The 14,625-nt window shown below is 39.3% G+C and overlaps 2 protein-coding genes across 3 annotated transcripts in view; one reads left to right on the top strand and one right to left on the bottom strand.

The window, feature by feature from the left end:
• The window catches only part of GEN1 (GEN1 Holliday junction 5' flap endonuclease), a 39,621-nt gene extending 38,054 nt beyond the window's left edge, over positions 1-1,567 (bottom strand). For both annotated transcript variants that reach the window (XM_060787333.2, XM_067468687.1), the window contains exon 1: positions 1,418-1,567. The gene's annotated coding sequence lies outside the window, so the exon portion shown is untranslated. The remainder of the gene's footprint in view (positions 1-1,417) is intronic.
• A 229-nt stretch (positions 1,568-1,796) lies between these two features.
• The window catches only part of SMC6 (structural maintenance of chromosomes 6), a 49,791-nt gene continuing 36,962 nt past the window's right edge, over positions 1,797-14,625 (top strand). The window contains exons 1-5 of the mRNA XM_060787324.2: positions 1,797-1,944; positions 4,571-4,716; positions 5,816-5,933; positions 9,370-9,475; positions 11,364-11,500. Coding sequence (XP_060643307.2) covers positions 4,573-4,716; positions 5,816-5,933; positions 9,370-9,475; positions 11,364-11,500 — 505 coding nt within the window. The 5' untranslated portion in view covers positions 1,797-1,944; positions 4,571-4,572. The remainder of the gene's footprint in view (positions 1,945-4,570; positions 4,717-5,815; positions 5,934-9,369; positions 9,476-11,363; positions 11,501-14,625) is intronic.

Here is a 14,625-nt window from a genome sequence, read left to right as displayed (position 1 = left end):
GGCCTCCACTGGATATAAATATTTAATATTTACTTTTTTATTAATATTTTCAAAAAACTGTGGAACAGCGAGTCCACTAAAAGTGAACTGCAAAGTAGCGAGGAAACACTGTACATGTTTTATTGCTGAGTTGACTACTGAAAGGTTGCAGGTTAGAATCCAGGGAGAGGGGTGAGCTCCCGCTGTTACGCCCAGCTTCTGACAACTTTTGTTGTTGTTGTTCAATTGTTCAGTTGCTTCCAACTCTTCATGACCTCATGGACCAACCCATGCCAGAGCTCCCTGTCGGCCGTCACCACCCCCAGCTCCTTCAAGGTCAATCCAGTCACTTCAAGGATGCCATCCATCCATCTTGCCCTTGGTCGGCCCCTCTTCCTTTTTCCTTCCATTTCCCCCAGCATAATTGTCTTCTCTAAGCTTTCCTGTCTTCTCATGATGTGGCCAGAGTACTTCATCTTTGCCTCTACTATCCTTCCCTCCAATGAGCAGTTGGGCTTTATTTCCTGAAGTATGGACTGGTTGGATCTTCTCACGGTCCAAGTCACTCTCAGCACTTTCCTCCAGCACCACAGTTCAAAAGCATCTATCTTCCTTTGCTCAGCCTTCCCTATGGCCCAGCTCTCACATCCGTAGGTGACTATGGGGAATACCATTGCTTTAACTATGTGGATATTCGTCGCCAGTATGATGTCTCTACTCTTCACTATTTTATCGAGATTGATCATTGCTCTCCTCCCAAGAAGTAAGCGTCTTCTGATTTCCTGGCTGCAGTCTGTGTCTGCAGTAATCTTTGCACCTAGAAATACAAAAGCTGTCACTGCCTCCATGTTTTTCCCCTCTATTTGCCAGTTATCAATTAGTCAGGTTGCCAGAATCTTTGGGGGGGGGGGGGTTATGTTTAATTGCAACACAGCTTTTGCACTTTCTTCCTTCACCTTGATTAGAAAGCTCCTCAGCTCCTCCTCGCATTCAACCATCAAAGTGGTATCATCTGCATATGTAAGGTTGTTAATGTTTCTTCCAGCAACTTTAACCCAGCCTTGCATTCATCAACCTAGCAGTTTGAAATACATGCAAATGTGAGTAGATCAATAGGTACCGCTTCTGCAGGAAGGTAACGGCGCTCCATGCAGTCATGCTGGCCACAAGACCTTGGAGATGTCTACGGACAACGCTGGCTCTTTGGCTTAGAAATGGAGATGAGCACCACCCCCCAGAGTCAGGGGAAAACCTTTACCTTCACCTTGACTAACATTTAATTTCCTCTCATGTCTATGATTCCATAATTTTGAGCTCAGACAATTCAAGTGGTGCCAAATACATTCATTCTGCGCCACTATATTTCATGCATTAGATGCAACAGCTGGTAACAAACGAGTATGTCTTTTAGATGCAGTAAAACAAAACAAAAACAAACCTTTTGTGCTTTTTCAGCAACAGACCCTTTTTAGTGCAAGCAATGAAACCCGAGCGCCTTGACAGTGCTTTCCTTTATAGGGAATTTTGAATTTCAGCGGGCTCAAACCACGCATGCGTGAAACCGTGACGTCAGGGGAGACAGAAAACCTCCAAGGGGCTGCGGAGCCTATGACGTTGCCACTTCATTTCGGGTTCCCAATTAGAAACCACGGAGCGGGAATCCCAAGCCCTGACACGCTAGAGGTCCCAGACTCCAACTCCCAGAAGCCTCTGCCATAGCCACCAATGGCAGGGAATGCTAGGAGTGGTAGTTCGGGAAAGAAGCTGGCGGGCCAAAGCTTGAGAACCATTGCCGGCTGTAGAGATTCGCTCTAGACATGGCGGCGTTCAGACCGGAAGGGGATATGTGTGGTTGCTGCGGTAATCCCTCCTCGGGAAGAGAAACGAAACAAGTGTGTGGGGGCTGCGCATGCGCTTAAGCCACAAGGAAAAGCGCGCGCCCTCTGACGCGCAGGAAAAAAACCGGTTAGTGGCAGTTTGATCTCGCTTTTATTTTCCGAGGGGGGGGGAGGAGGGAGGGGGTTGTAGCGCGCGCTCAGAATCTTTAGTTCGGATACAAAACCGTCTCAACGCCCTTTCTCCCCTCTCCTTCCTCATCAGCGCCTTTTGTGGCGGTTGGTTTCGCTTTCGGTATATCTCACTCTCCATAGAAAGGCCAGAGGAGAGGGCCAGGCTCCTTCTACACTGCCATAGGATCCAGATTATCTGCTTTAAACTGGATTATCTGGCAGTGTAGACTCTGGCTTCTTCACTGCAACATAAAATCCAGACCTGCGTTGAACTGGATTATCTGGCAGTGTAGACTCTGGCCTCTTCTATGAGGCAATATAAAATCCAGATTATCTGCTTTGAACTGGATTATCTAGCAGTGTGAACTCGGGCTTTGTCATCACTGCAACATGAAATCCAGACCTGTTGTGAACTGGATTATCTGGCAGTGTAGACTCTGGCCTCTTCTATGAGGGAATATAAAATCCAGATTATCTGCTTTGAACTGGATGATCTAGCGGTGTGAACTTGGGCTTCTTCATCACTGCAACATAAAACCCAGCCCTGTTGTGAACTGGATTATCTGGCAGTGTAGAATCTGGCCTCTTCTATGAGGGAATATAAAATCCAGATTATCTGCTTTGAACTGGATTATCTAGCAGTGTGAACTCGGGCTTCTTCATCACTGCAACATAAAATCCAGACCTATTGTGAACTGGATTATCTGGCAGTGTAGACTCTGGCCTCTTCTATGAGGGAATATAAAATCCAGATGATCTGCTTTGAACTGGATTATCTAGCAGTGTGAATTTGGGCTTCTTCATCACTGCAACATAAAACCCAGACCTGTTGTGAACTGGATTATCTGGCAGTGTAAGACTCTGGCCTCTTTTATGAGGGAATATAAAATCCAGATTATCTGCTTTGAACTGGATTATCTAGCAGTGTGAACTCGGGCTTCTTCATCACTGCAACATAAAATCCAGACCTGCTGTGAACTGGATTATCTGGCAGTGTAGACTGGCCTCTTCTAAGGTGCAATATAAAATCCAGATTATCTGCTTTGAACCGTATTATCTGGCAGTGTAGATTCAAGCCTCTCCTACACTGCAACATAAAAAATCCAGGTTTCTTTTGAACAGGATTATCTGGCAGTGTAGATTCAGGCCTCTTCTACACTGCAATATAAAATCCAGATTATCTGCTTTGAACTGGGTTATCTGGCAAGGTAGACACAGACCTCTTCTACACTGCAACATAAAATCCAGATCTGCTTTGAACTGGATTATCCAGCAGTGTAGACTCAGGTCTCTTCTATGCTGCCACATAAAATCCAGACCTGTTTTGAACTGGATTATTTGGCAGTGTAGTTGCAGGCCTCTGCTTCACTACAAATTAAAATCCAGATCCCTCTTGAACGGGGTTATCTGGCAGTGTAGAATCAGGCCTCTCTTACACGGCAACATAAAATCCAGATTTCATTTGAACAGGATTATCTAGTATAAATTCAGCCCTCTTCTACACTACAATATAAAATCCAGATTATCTGCTTTGAACTGGATCATCTGGCAGTGTAGACACAGACCTCTTCTACACTGCAATATAAAATCCAGATCTGCTTTGGATTATCTGGCAGTGTAGACTCAGGCCTCTTCTACACTGCAACATAAAATCCAGATTACTTGCTTTGAACTGGGTTATCCGGTAGTGTAGAATCGAGCCTTCAACAAAATCAAAGATTATCTGATTTGATAATCTGGATTATGTGACAGTGTAGTAGGGGTGTCAAGTGCCTTCTACACATCTGTACAAAATCCAGATTGTCTGCTAGTTTAGCCTATCTGGGTAAAAATAACCAGAGATTGGAAACAGCCACTAAAAAGGCCCACTCGTTGTTTCACGTAGCTGCTTTCTGAGGGTGGTAGAGTGGAGAAAATTGTGTCTACAGATCTTAAAACTTTGGCGGGATCATATGGGAGATTATGGACTTTCAGGACCCTTCCACACAGCCCTACATTCCAAAATATCAAGGCAGAAAATCCCACAATATCTGCTTTGAATTGGGTTTATTTATTTATTTATTTATTTACGGCATTTATATGCCGCCCTTCTCACCCCGAAGGGGACTCGGAGCGGCTTACAATATATATTTTCATACAATATTATATTATTAGCATAGTACAATATCAGTATATATTACTATATTGCACTATACCGTTATATTGGAATATTATTAGTAATATTACATGTAATGTAAATATATAATTATAATTATAATATTGAACTATTACTAGTATTATATTGTATTACATAATATTATAAATATCATATGTATATACAATATACTATATACTGAGTCCAAGCTGCCATATATCCCAGTTCAAAGCAGAAAATGTGGGATTTTATTCAGATGTGTAGAAGGGGTCTATTTATCATATTGAAATTGTTAGGATGTTATATTGCCACATTTATTGCTAGCTGACTTGAATCTCTACGTTGGGAGAAAGGTGGGATAAAAATAAAGGAAATATATAAAATAAATGTATAAGATTTAAAAAGGCCCCAAGATGCAAGTGTTTTGATCTGATTAATTCATTAATAGTTATGGCAAAAAGGAAAGAGGGAAGCTTTTCAACACCAACATCCAGCAAAAGACCAAGACAAGAATTCATAGAGGATTCTGATGATGATTTTAATGAAGAAACATGGTCAAACCTGCAGAATGACAGCAGTGCTAACTCACAGGTGGTAAGTGACTCGTATAATTGCTGCAGTCATGTTTTACAATTATTCTAGAAAGAAAAATGAAATGAATGATGATTATATATGCAAAGAGAGGGAATACTGGTGATAGCAAGTCAAGTTCAACAGATGAGCAGATAGGCAAGTTGTCTCTGCACGATTAAAAGTGCATCTTCCCCATGTATTTAATTTATTGATCTTTAACAAAAGTTAAAACAAGGGCACAGCCAAGATTATTAAGTGCCAGGATCATCAAGCATCAGGACTTGAATCCTTGCAGAGTAATCCTGTAAAATAGAAGGAGAAAACATTTGATCCTCTAATGTTGTTGAAATGAATATGTCAATTGTTGTAGGCTGTGACTGATGGGAGTTGCAAAGCAGCAACTAGAGGGCAACCCTTGCTATATTAATTTATTCTTTCTCCTGAACTGTGGTTTTGAAGCCTGGAGGACCTGCTCCCAGAAACCCAGACAAAACTAATTTCTGAAAAGGAAATAAAACTAATATGTAGTTCTGCAACGGCTATTTGTGTAAACCTAGGTTGTGTCAAAATTGGTTTATAAACCAAGATTCTTCATCAGAGGCTACATTGTGTAATGATAATAAAACTATACTGCTGACAGATGATAATGAAATTGTACAGGGTGTTTAAAAATGGTGGATCCAACTTCCAATCAGTATGTTTCATGACGGCAACATGTTACAATTACAGAAAATGTTATAGACAGTTTAAAGAATTACCTGGTTTTACTAACCAAATCTTAAAAATAACCACACAATGGAGGAACTACCTGTGGGATAACTGTTGGAAGGTGACTATAGAATCACTCTAGAGGTCTAGAAAGAACACTTTACTAGGTACTGCTTGGCCGTCTAATGTGATACTATGGAATTCTATTTTTTAGATTTTCAGGTAGTCATGCAGGCTTTTATGTTAATAAAAAAGTATTGCAGCCGCCTACAAGTTTGTTTTTGATGTGCATTTATCACCTAGTGCACATTGCGACAAAACCTGGCATTTCTAGTGTGTATACAAAAGTTAAGTGATCACCTTTTCAATATGTAAACATGTAACTGCTATCTTTTTTGTAATATATTTGTAGACATCAGGAGATGTTGGAATAATTGAGAGTATCAAGCTAAAGAACTTTATGTGCCATTCCATGCTGGGCCCCTTTGAGTTTGGATCCAATGTCAATTTTATAGTTGGAAACAATGGAAGTAAGTTTTCATTCTTTATAAACGAGAGCATAGTATTTACCTTATATCCATTCCTTAATGCATTTAGCCACTTTTATGTGGACCAGTACAAGAAAGTATATGAAGTAGAACATGTTGGGCGAGTGGGCTTATTAACAAAAGACTCTCCTCATAAATGTATAGTGGAGTAACTTATTAGCAGCAGCATGACCCAGCATCAGTAGCTCAAAAATGATAAAAAGAACAAAAACACACAGACCAATGTTATCTTTTCCATAGGAGGCTTTTCTTTGTACCAAAATAATATGGTTGCACTATTTAGAAGAACAAGGTTTCCATAACACAAATAAAGTTCTTTATACTTCCTTCTTTGCTTCCACGCTGGGCTTTTTTCTTATGCAGATAAACAACTTTGGTCTTACAGAGCCTTCTCTCATACCGAAGTTACATAGGAACTTCACACAGTAGCTTTATGTACACAGCAGCCTTCATACATGATGGCCTTCAAGCTGGGGCTTCTCTCATTGAAGCTCCTCACACCAGGCCTTCCTCATATTGAGGCCTATTAACACTGAGGCCTTCTCACACTGAGAGCTCTCTCAGACTGAGGCCTTTTCCCCATTGAGGCCTACATCAGCTACAGACACACATGCTTTTATAGAAAAGCAGCTTTTGCTGAGGCATTGCATCATTTAACCCTTTCAGTGCTTGACTCACATTTTTGTAATTAGAAATAACTAGTTAATGTTTAATATTTCTGACAGAAAAAATTACCCCCAATGCAGCCAAATGACCATCCAGAAGTTTAGATGGGAATATGGTCCTGGTCATTCACTAGATGAAGCAAAATAACATTTGCACCGACATTTTGTAAGGGTAGATAGACAAAAATGGGTTCTTCGGGATACTGAAGGGTTCTAGTGCACCCACTCCAGTTCTTGACAAATACCCACCCCCTGCTCAAAGCCTTATTCAGAGGTACATCAGGTTTGTGCAGTTGCTTGTTATTTTGTTCTTATTTCTTCTTTGTACAGTTGACAAGGTTGTCTGCTGAATAATCTCAACTGCTTACTCCTTGATGGTGTATCAACAGATCAGGGATACAGAAAAATAGATAACTATACATCTCAGATGTCCACTAGCCTATGTGTCTGTTTAAAGACCATGTTTCAAAATGCCTTAACACCAGTGAGACAAATATTATTTACTTATTTATTTATTTACGACATTTATATGCTGCCCTTCTTACCCCAAAGGGTACTCAGAGCGGCTTACAAGATACATACAATATATTATATTATTAGCATAGTACAATATCAGTATTATATATTACAATAGTGTACTATACCATTATATTGTTATATTATTAGTAATATTACATGTAATACAAAATATATAATTATAATATATTATTAGTTGTAGTATTATATTGTATTACATTATAACATTATAAATATTATATGTATTACAATATATTATATTACATTATATTTATTATATTATTAGCATAGCACAGGAGACAAGGTGGAACTGTCTTCTGGACCCCTCTTCACTCTGGCCCAGAGCAGCAGTTGGTGCTGGGGAGAAAGGTCCCCAACTGATGACATATGCAGGAGACAAGATGGAACTGTCCCCTGGACCCTTCTGTCTTCACTCTGGGCCAGAGCAGCAGCTGGTGCTGGGGAGAAGGGTCCCCAACTGATGACATATGTAGGAGACAAGATGGAACTGTCCCCTGGACCCTTCTGTCTTCACTCTGGCCCAGAGCAGCAGTTGGTGCTGGGAGAAGGGTCCCCAACTGATGACATATGCAGGAGACAATATGGAACTGTCTCCTGGACCCTTCTGTCTTCACTCTGGCCCAGAGCAGCAATTGGTGTGGGGGGGGGGGGGGGGAGAGCCTCCAATTGATGACATGCAGGAGACAAGATGGTACTGTCCCCCTCTCTCTTCATTCTGGCCCAGAGCAGCAGTTGGTGTTGGGGAGAGGGGTCCCCAACTGATGAAATATGCAGGAGACAAGATGGAACTGTCCCCTGCCATATGTAAGGCAGTCAAGAAAGGAGCAGTTTCAAGGAACATCATTTTAGAAGAGCAGATCAGCACAATGAAATGAATTAAAATCCTGGTATTTCTAAAACGAATTTGAGAACAGAGAATGAACCATTGATTTGCAAAAACTTATTAGGAAAATTACAACAAATGAAATAAAATTAATATTTTCTAACAATGCTCCACTGGAAATGTAATTATATCAATTGTAACTAAGTGGAAAGCCAATTAAATTATAATGCAATGCATTCTGAGAGTACAAATTGGAAACATGATGAATTTGAAGAAAATATAGGAAAAGTAACAATGTAATACAACAGCTGAGAACAAAAGACATTGATATTGCTATCAATGAATGACAGGAAAATAAATCAACTAGGAAAAGGAAGATTAACATAGAAGCAGATTTTAGTGAAAACATGGAAAGGAAATACAGTAGGAAAATATACATTAATTAGAAGTGAATGTATCATTTCAGTCTAAATAATTTCAAAGTATTTTAAAGAGAATGTTACAAATGAGGTTTTGTGAGTCCAGAAGAATATATGTGGTCCAAACATATTGGACAATTGTTTTTTCTTTCTAATGCACACCTTCAAAATTGATGTGCGCATTACATGGTGCATTAGACTTGAGTAAATATGGGTAGTTTAGGTTAGTTTATTTTAGTTTAGTTGGTTAAGGCTTGATGATAAAAATGTTGGAAAAGTGAAAGGGGGCTTAAAAGCTCAACTGAAAAAGGATGTTAACTTTTGCCAGTCCAATTGGCACATGGGATTAAACTCAATTGCATTGGATTGTGTCTCCTGCCATCTCAAAAGGAACTGTCACGGTAAATAGTATTTATCTGGTGTGTGTACAGTGGGTGATTCCTTCCAAAATTTCAACTCCAGCACTTTCTGGATGAGGGTTTACACAGAGATTGAAACTTTTATGTGTAGATGCACTTGAAGAATCACAAAAAGGAGAGATTGTTTTTATTCTTCAGACTGTGATGTCATTTACCTATAGTTAAACTACCTGCATAAAAATACAGAAGTTTGGCATATCTGATGCCTTTCCTTTGAAAGAAGGATTGAAGAACCAAATAAAATTTGTTATTATTTTGGCATTGCATGTATGCTGTTGTGCTTATTTTGCTGGAATCAAAACAGGGAGATAGGGCAGGTTATAAATAAAGTATTATTATTATTATTATTATTATTATTATTAAATTCTACTTATAGGTATTTGTAAAAACTGCCTATGTGATGCTCCATGGGAAAATGTATTAGTTTTAGATTTATTTGGTATGACACAATTGCAAGCAATATGTCTTTGTAAGAAGCTTAAACAAGTCCAATAGAAGATGTCCAATTAACTTCAAAATAGTTACAGAATATTAAAATTTCGTTCACTTTCTTAGGTGGGAAAAGTGCTGTGCTCACTGCCCTTATTGTTGGCCTTGGAGGAAAAGCAACAGTGACTAACCGAGGCTCATCTGTAAAAGGATTTGTGAAAGATGGTCAGAGGTAAAGAAATGTCCTGCACTGGAACTGACTGGAGAAGGATAAGAACATATACTAGGGAAGGAACTTTTTGCCGAAGATGCAAAATCATTTTAATTCTTTTTGAGGTCACTGTGCTGGGGGAAAAACATGAGTTATTTATAGTCATGTGCATTTGGGCCAAAAGGCATACCGTTATTGGGTCCATTTTCGTCTCATTTTGTTTACCAGAAAGTCAACAGCAAGGGGAGGCGTGCTTTCCATTTCATTTGGCAGAGATTTGGCCCATTGGCTACAATGGGAAATTTTAAAGACTCAATCCTAAGTCATTTTAAGACCTATCTGCATGAAACTTACCTCAGTTGTAGACCCCATTTACAACTGTAGGCCTGTGAGGTTTCAAAACAATTCACCAATTTACAGATTTTTTAAAGAGTTATTGTATTAAAAGGTGAAAGATTTATACGATCTGAAGAGAAACCAGAGGGGTTGTTTTGTTTTTGTTTTTCTTTCTCTCCCACTCTTCTTGCTCGTTCATGTTCTTTTCCTTTCTCCCACTATACCACTATAATGTGTTCCTTCACTTTCATTGTAAACCTTACTTTAACACAATAAAAAACTATTTGGAAAAAAAGAATTATTTTAAGTTTTAAACATAACTTTTCTTTTTTTAAAAAAAAAGACAAACCACAAGAGAGGGAATTGTAGTCGTCGGTTGTATCCATTCTCAGCCAATCAGAGCATGGACATCTCCAGGCTTTTTATTGTCTGAGAGACATACAGAGAGAAAAACTTCAACTCCCATCATGCTCTGAGAGAAACTTTCAATGGCTACCCTATACTAGTGCCACTGGGAAAGTGAGTTCTAAGGCCCCCCTCGGGAGCAGGTAATTTTCCAAGAAAAAATGGAGGAGGTTTCTTCTACCAGGGAGAGAAAAAGATGCCACAGATCCCCCTGCTCAGGTATTTTTTGAAAAAGTTAAGTCCACAAAATATCCTCTCTCTGAATTTGTTCCACTGATCTTTTTGTCTCTCTCTTCCCCTTTCTGTTTTCAGAAATTACACAATAATGGCCCTCCGAAAACTACAATTTTTTTCGTTAACAGTGATTCAGGCCCAACTCTAATTATTTATTCTGAAGTTCTTGACAAAGGCAGCACACATATCCACTCCCTGCACCAGCCACTCATTGATTTTCATCTAGAAATTAAGAAACATCCTTTTGCCACAATTGAAGTGATATATTCAGCAGCTGCAGGGAAAATGTAGCTTCAAGTTAGCTGAGTGTGCCAGTGTGGATTGCCAAATCCCAGAAGTTGCCTAAATCTGCTTATGAAATGTAATGTCTTTCCCCTCCTTTTTAATCTGCCAGTTTAGCTTAATATTTAGCCTGTCTATGGCTTTTGTTTTCTAAAGCAAGGCTGTGGAATGTTGAATCAGGTGTGTTGAATTGCAGCTTTTGTCATTTCTCACCACTGGTTGTGCTGGCTAGGCTGTTGGAAATTGGGTATTGCATCCCAGAAACACTGAGGAACACATATATCCCAGCCCCATTCTTAGGTCTTGTAAAAGGATACAGTTTGTCCATTTTGCAAGTATAATGGAAGTTATGCTCCCCACCCTCAACTTTGGCAGGGTTTTCATGAGGAAACCAGGGACTTCATTTCCCCTGATTATTCAGATTTAGATTGCAATCTTATACCTACTTACCCGGGACTGAGTTAATCTTACTTTTGGATGTATGAGTGGGAGAGTCTTCTGGAGAGAGACCATGGTGTTGGGTAGAATCTGTTTCCCCTTCTGTGTATTTCAGTGACCTCCCTTCAAAAGTTAGACTTCTCAACACAGGCTTTATACAAGGGTAGAACATGTTTGTGTGAACTTCTGTTTGATAATTCATTGTGTATTCTAGTTCTGCAGACATTACAATCATTCTTCGAAACAGAGGTGAAGATGCATATAGACCAGAACAGTATGGCAATTCCATCACTGTAAAGCAACACATATCCTTGGAGGGGAATCGGACTTACAAACTGCAAAGCAGTACAGGTTTGGTGATGCTTTACTTTCATTTTAAAAGTACTGAATATTGTTCTTCCCAGTAATTTTTTCCTGTGTTTTTCAATATAACTGTTACACAGTATACCAGTGGATGTCGTAATGTCCTCTAGATGCCACTGTACTGCAGATACCATAAGTTATGGTCAGCATAGGCCATTATGTGGAATGTTGTCAGTTGTACTCTAATAAGATGTAGAGTGCTCTGTGAACCATTCCCTGCTGCATACCTTTTCTCATGGGCATGACTGTTCTGGCCGCCGGAGTAAGGAGATGACAGTGCAGTCCAATTATTCTTAGGATGTACAATTTCTGAAAATATTGAAGTTATAAGAAAAAAAACCCTTTGTCCCATTTTTGTAAGATAAATAGATTTTGTTTAAAAAATGAGAAAAATAACATAGTAACTTTCATATGAGGAATTTTTGCTCATTTTTTAAAATGAGAAATCAGAAGATGTTTACTTCTTGGGAGAAGAGCAATTACCAATCTCGATAAAATAGTAAAGAATGAAGACCTTACACTGGCAATGAAGATTCGCATCGTTAAAGCAATGGCATTCCCCATAGTAACCTATGGATGTGAGAGCTGGGCCATAAGGAAGGCTGAGCGAAGAAAGGTAGACACTTTTGGACTGTGGTGTTGGAAGAAAATTCTGAGAGTGCCTTGGACAGCAAAAAGATCAAACCAGTCCCTACTCCAGGAAATAATGCCCGACTGCTCACTGGAGGGAAGGATATTAGAGGCACAGATGAAGTACTTTGGCCACTTAATGAGAAGACAGGAAAACCTGGAGAAATAATGATCCTGGGGGAAATGGAAGGAAAAAGGAAGAGGGGCCGACAAAGGACAAGAGGGATGGATGTTATCCTTGAAGTGACTGGTTTGACCTTGAAGGAGCTGGGGATGGTGACGACTGACAGAGAGCTTTGGCGTAGGCTGGTCCATGAGACCACGAAGAGTCAAAAGCGACTGAAAGAATAAACAACAAAGCTTTTGTAAGATTTTACAGTTTTGCTTGGTGTAAAAGTGTAATTTTTGTGTATTAAAATACGGAGTTCAGTCATACTGTGGTTCCAAATAGAATACCCTTTTTAGGGATTTTTTAAAAAATAATGGAGCTACAAGGTCTAAAATATTAGGAACTTCCTTGGTTTTGATAATATAGTGGGAGTAGGAAAAATATAAAAAAATAAATAATATCGGAATTATTGAGGAAAAGAAATAATTTGTCTTCTCTAGTCAAACATATTTATTGAAGGGACACAAAACATGCATTCCTGTAAAAGGAACTGAGAAAAGGGTAACAAGACCAGGAATTGTAATCTCCTCAGTATTAATTTCTTGGATTTTTGTTCCCAGTACATTTTCAAATAGTTCCAAGAATAGAAATACATGCCTTTGGGAAATATATAAACAAATAAACAAAAGCAGTCTGCCCAGGGTGTGTTGAGATTTCCAGCATCTTTCTTTTCCCCCCCCTTTCTTTTGCCCCTCCCTCCCCCTCCCCCTTCCTGTGCTTTGTATCTGATTTTGTCATTTTCCTTTTGCTTTTCTTCACTTCTGCTTTCCTTATTTACATCTGACAGACCCCTTCAGATGCTTTTCTTTACAGTCTTCCAACATTTTTTCCCACCTCTTGCTTCCTTCTCTACATCGACAAATTGCTAAGAGGCAACACAGACATCTGCTTCCAAAAGTCTAAATGTAGGAGGTACAACTTGTCTGAATACCCCCCCCCCCCCCCACCCTGCCTTTATTCCCTCCTCTCTTCTTGGGTTTTCCTTCCCTGATTAGTTATGTATCTTTCTTTAATGACAGGCAAATCTTTGATTATCCAAGCATGCGAACCTGTTTATCCCTTGCTTCTTGTAGGACTGTTTTGCCTTCAAAATTATCAGCACAGCTGAATTTAGTATTATGTTAAACTGCTACTTAGTTTAGCAGAATAGTGTTAATTGGGCAATATTATTTATCCTTCTAAGACTTCCTTGAAAATGCTATCCTTGGTGGGACTTCCAGGGATGAAGATATCCAATTGATGCCTCTTTCATTGGATTTCACGAAGGAGACAATAGTAACAGTGACATCAATGGTTTTTAAACATTTTTCCCTCTCTGGACAAGGCGAGATCAAGGAAAGAGCTCACAAAGATCTGAGAACCACACCAAGCTCAGGGGACAGTGACAGTCAATGAGAGAGTGTGTGTTTGTGCGTGTATTGGGGGTGGGACACATGAAACAAACTACATCAACTCACCCTGCTACATGCACACTTTTAATTGCCTCTCAGCCAGCAAACCATACTTTTCCCCTCGTGACCACCTGTGATTTGCACCTATGGTAATTCCTTCGCTCGCGCAGGCATTACCATAGGTGCAAATCCACAGGTGGTCACTTGGGAAACCATGTTTGCAGGTAAGCAACCTACACTTCTGTTCTCACCTATCTTTGGACTTATTGGATAAAAAGAAATCTTAAAATCAAATATTTCAGCAATACCTGATGAGTCTCCTGCCCTTCATATTAATATGGGAGAGCGTGAGGACTACATTAACTTTTTTAAGAATGTAGACTGAAAAAAAAAAAAAGAAAGATGTAATATACTGTGTGAAGAAAAAACATACTTTTTTTTGAGAAGACAAAGTAATGTGAAACACTGTAAGTACTTTTTTTAAAAGCTGGAAGACAAGATGCTTGTGTAGGACCTCACAAGTAAAAAGGTTGAAAGAAAGAGTGGTTTATTTTTGGGAAGCGGATTGTTTTGGCTGACAGTTGGGATAACAACAAAGGCTGTGTTGTCTCAACTTTCCTTTGAAGGGGGCATCGAAAAGACAGATCTATTAACACGTGCCAAGATTATGATGAACAGAAGAATTTTAAAGATGTAGCCTTGGCAAGATACATTTGCAGGGATGTGGCAACACATCTTGGATAAATATGAAAAGATGAAAATGATTTTAAAAACTTTTGAGTAAAATTTAGTCTGGACAAGGAACATGAACTAAAAATTGTGTTTCAAAACCAGTGTCACCCCGAGTTTTGGCTGCATTTTCAAGATGAATTCAAAATCAAAGCGTTAAAGAGTGTGTTGTATAAAATGTAACAGTAATAACA

The sequence above is a fragment of the Anolis sagrei genome, chromosome 1 (assembly GCF_037176765.1).
Source record: "Anolis sagrei isolate rAnoSag1 chromosome 1, rAnoSag1.mat, whole genome shotgun sequence".
NCBI lineage: Eukaryota > Metazoa > Chordata > Lepidosauria > Squamata > Dactyloidae > Anolis > Anolis sagrei.
This window is presented reverse-complemented; position numbering and strand designations above follow the sequence as displayed.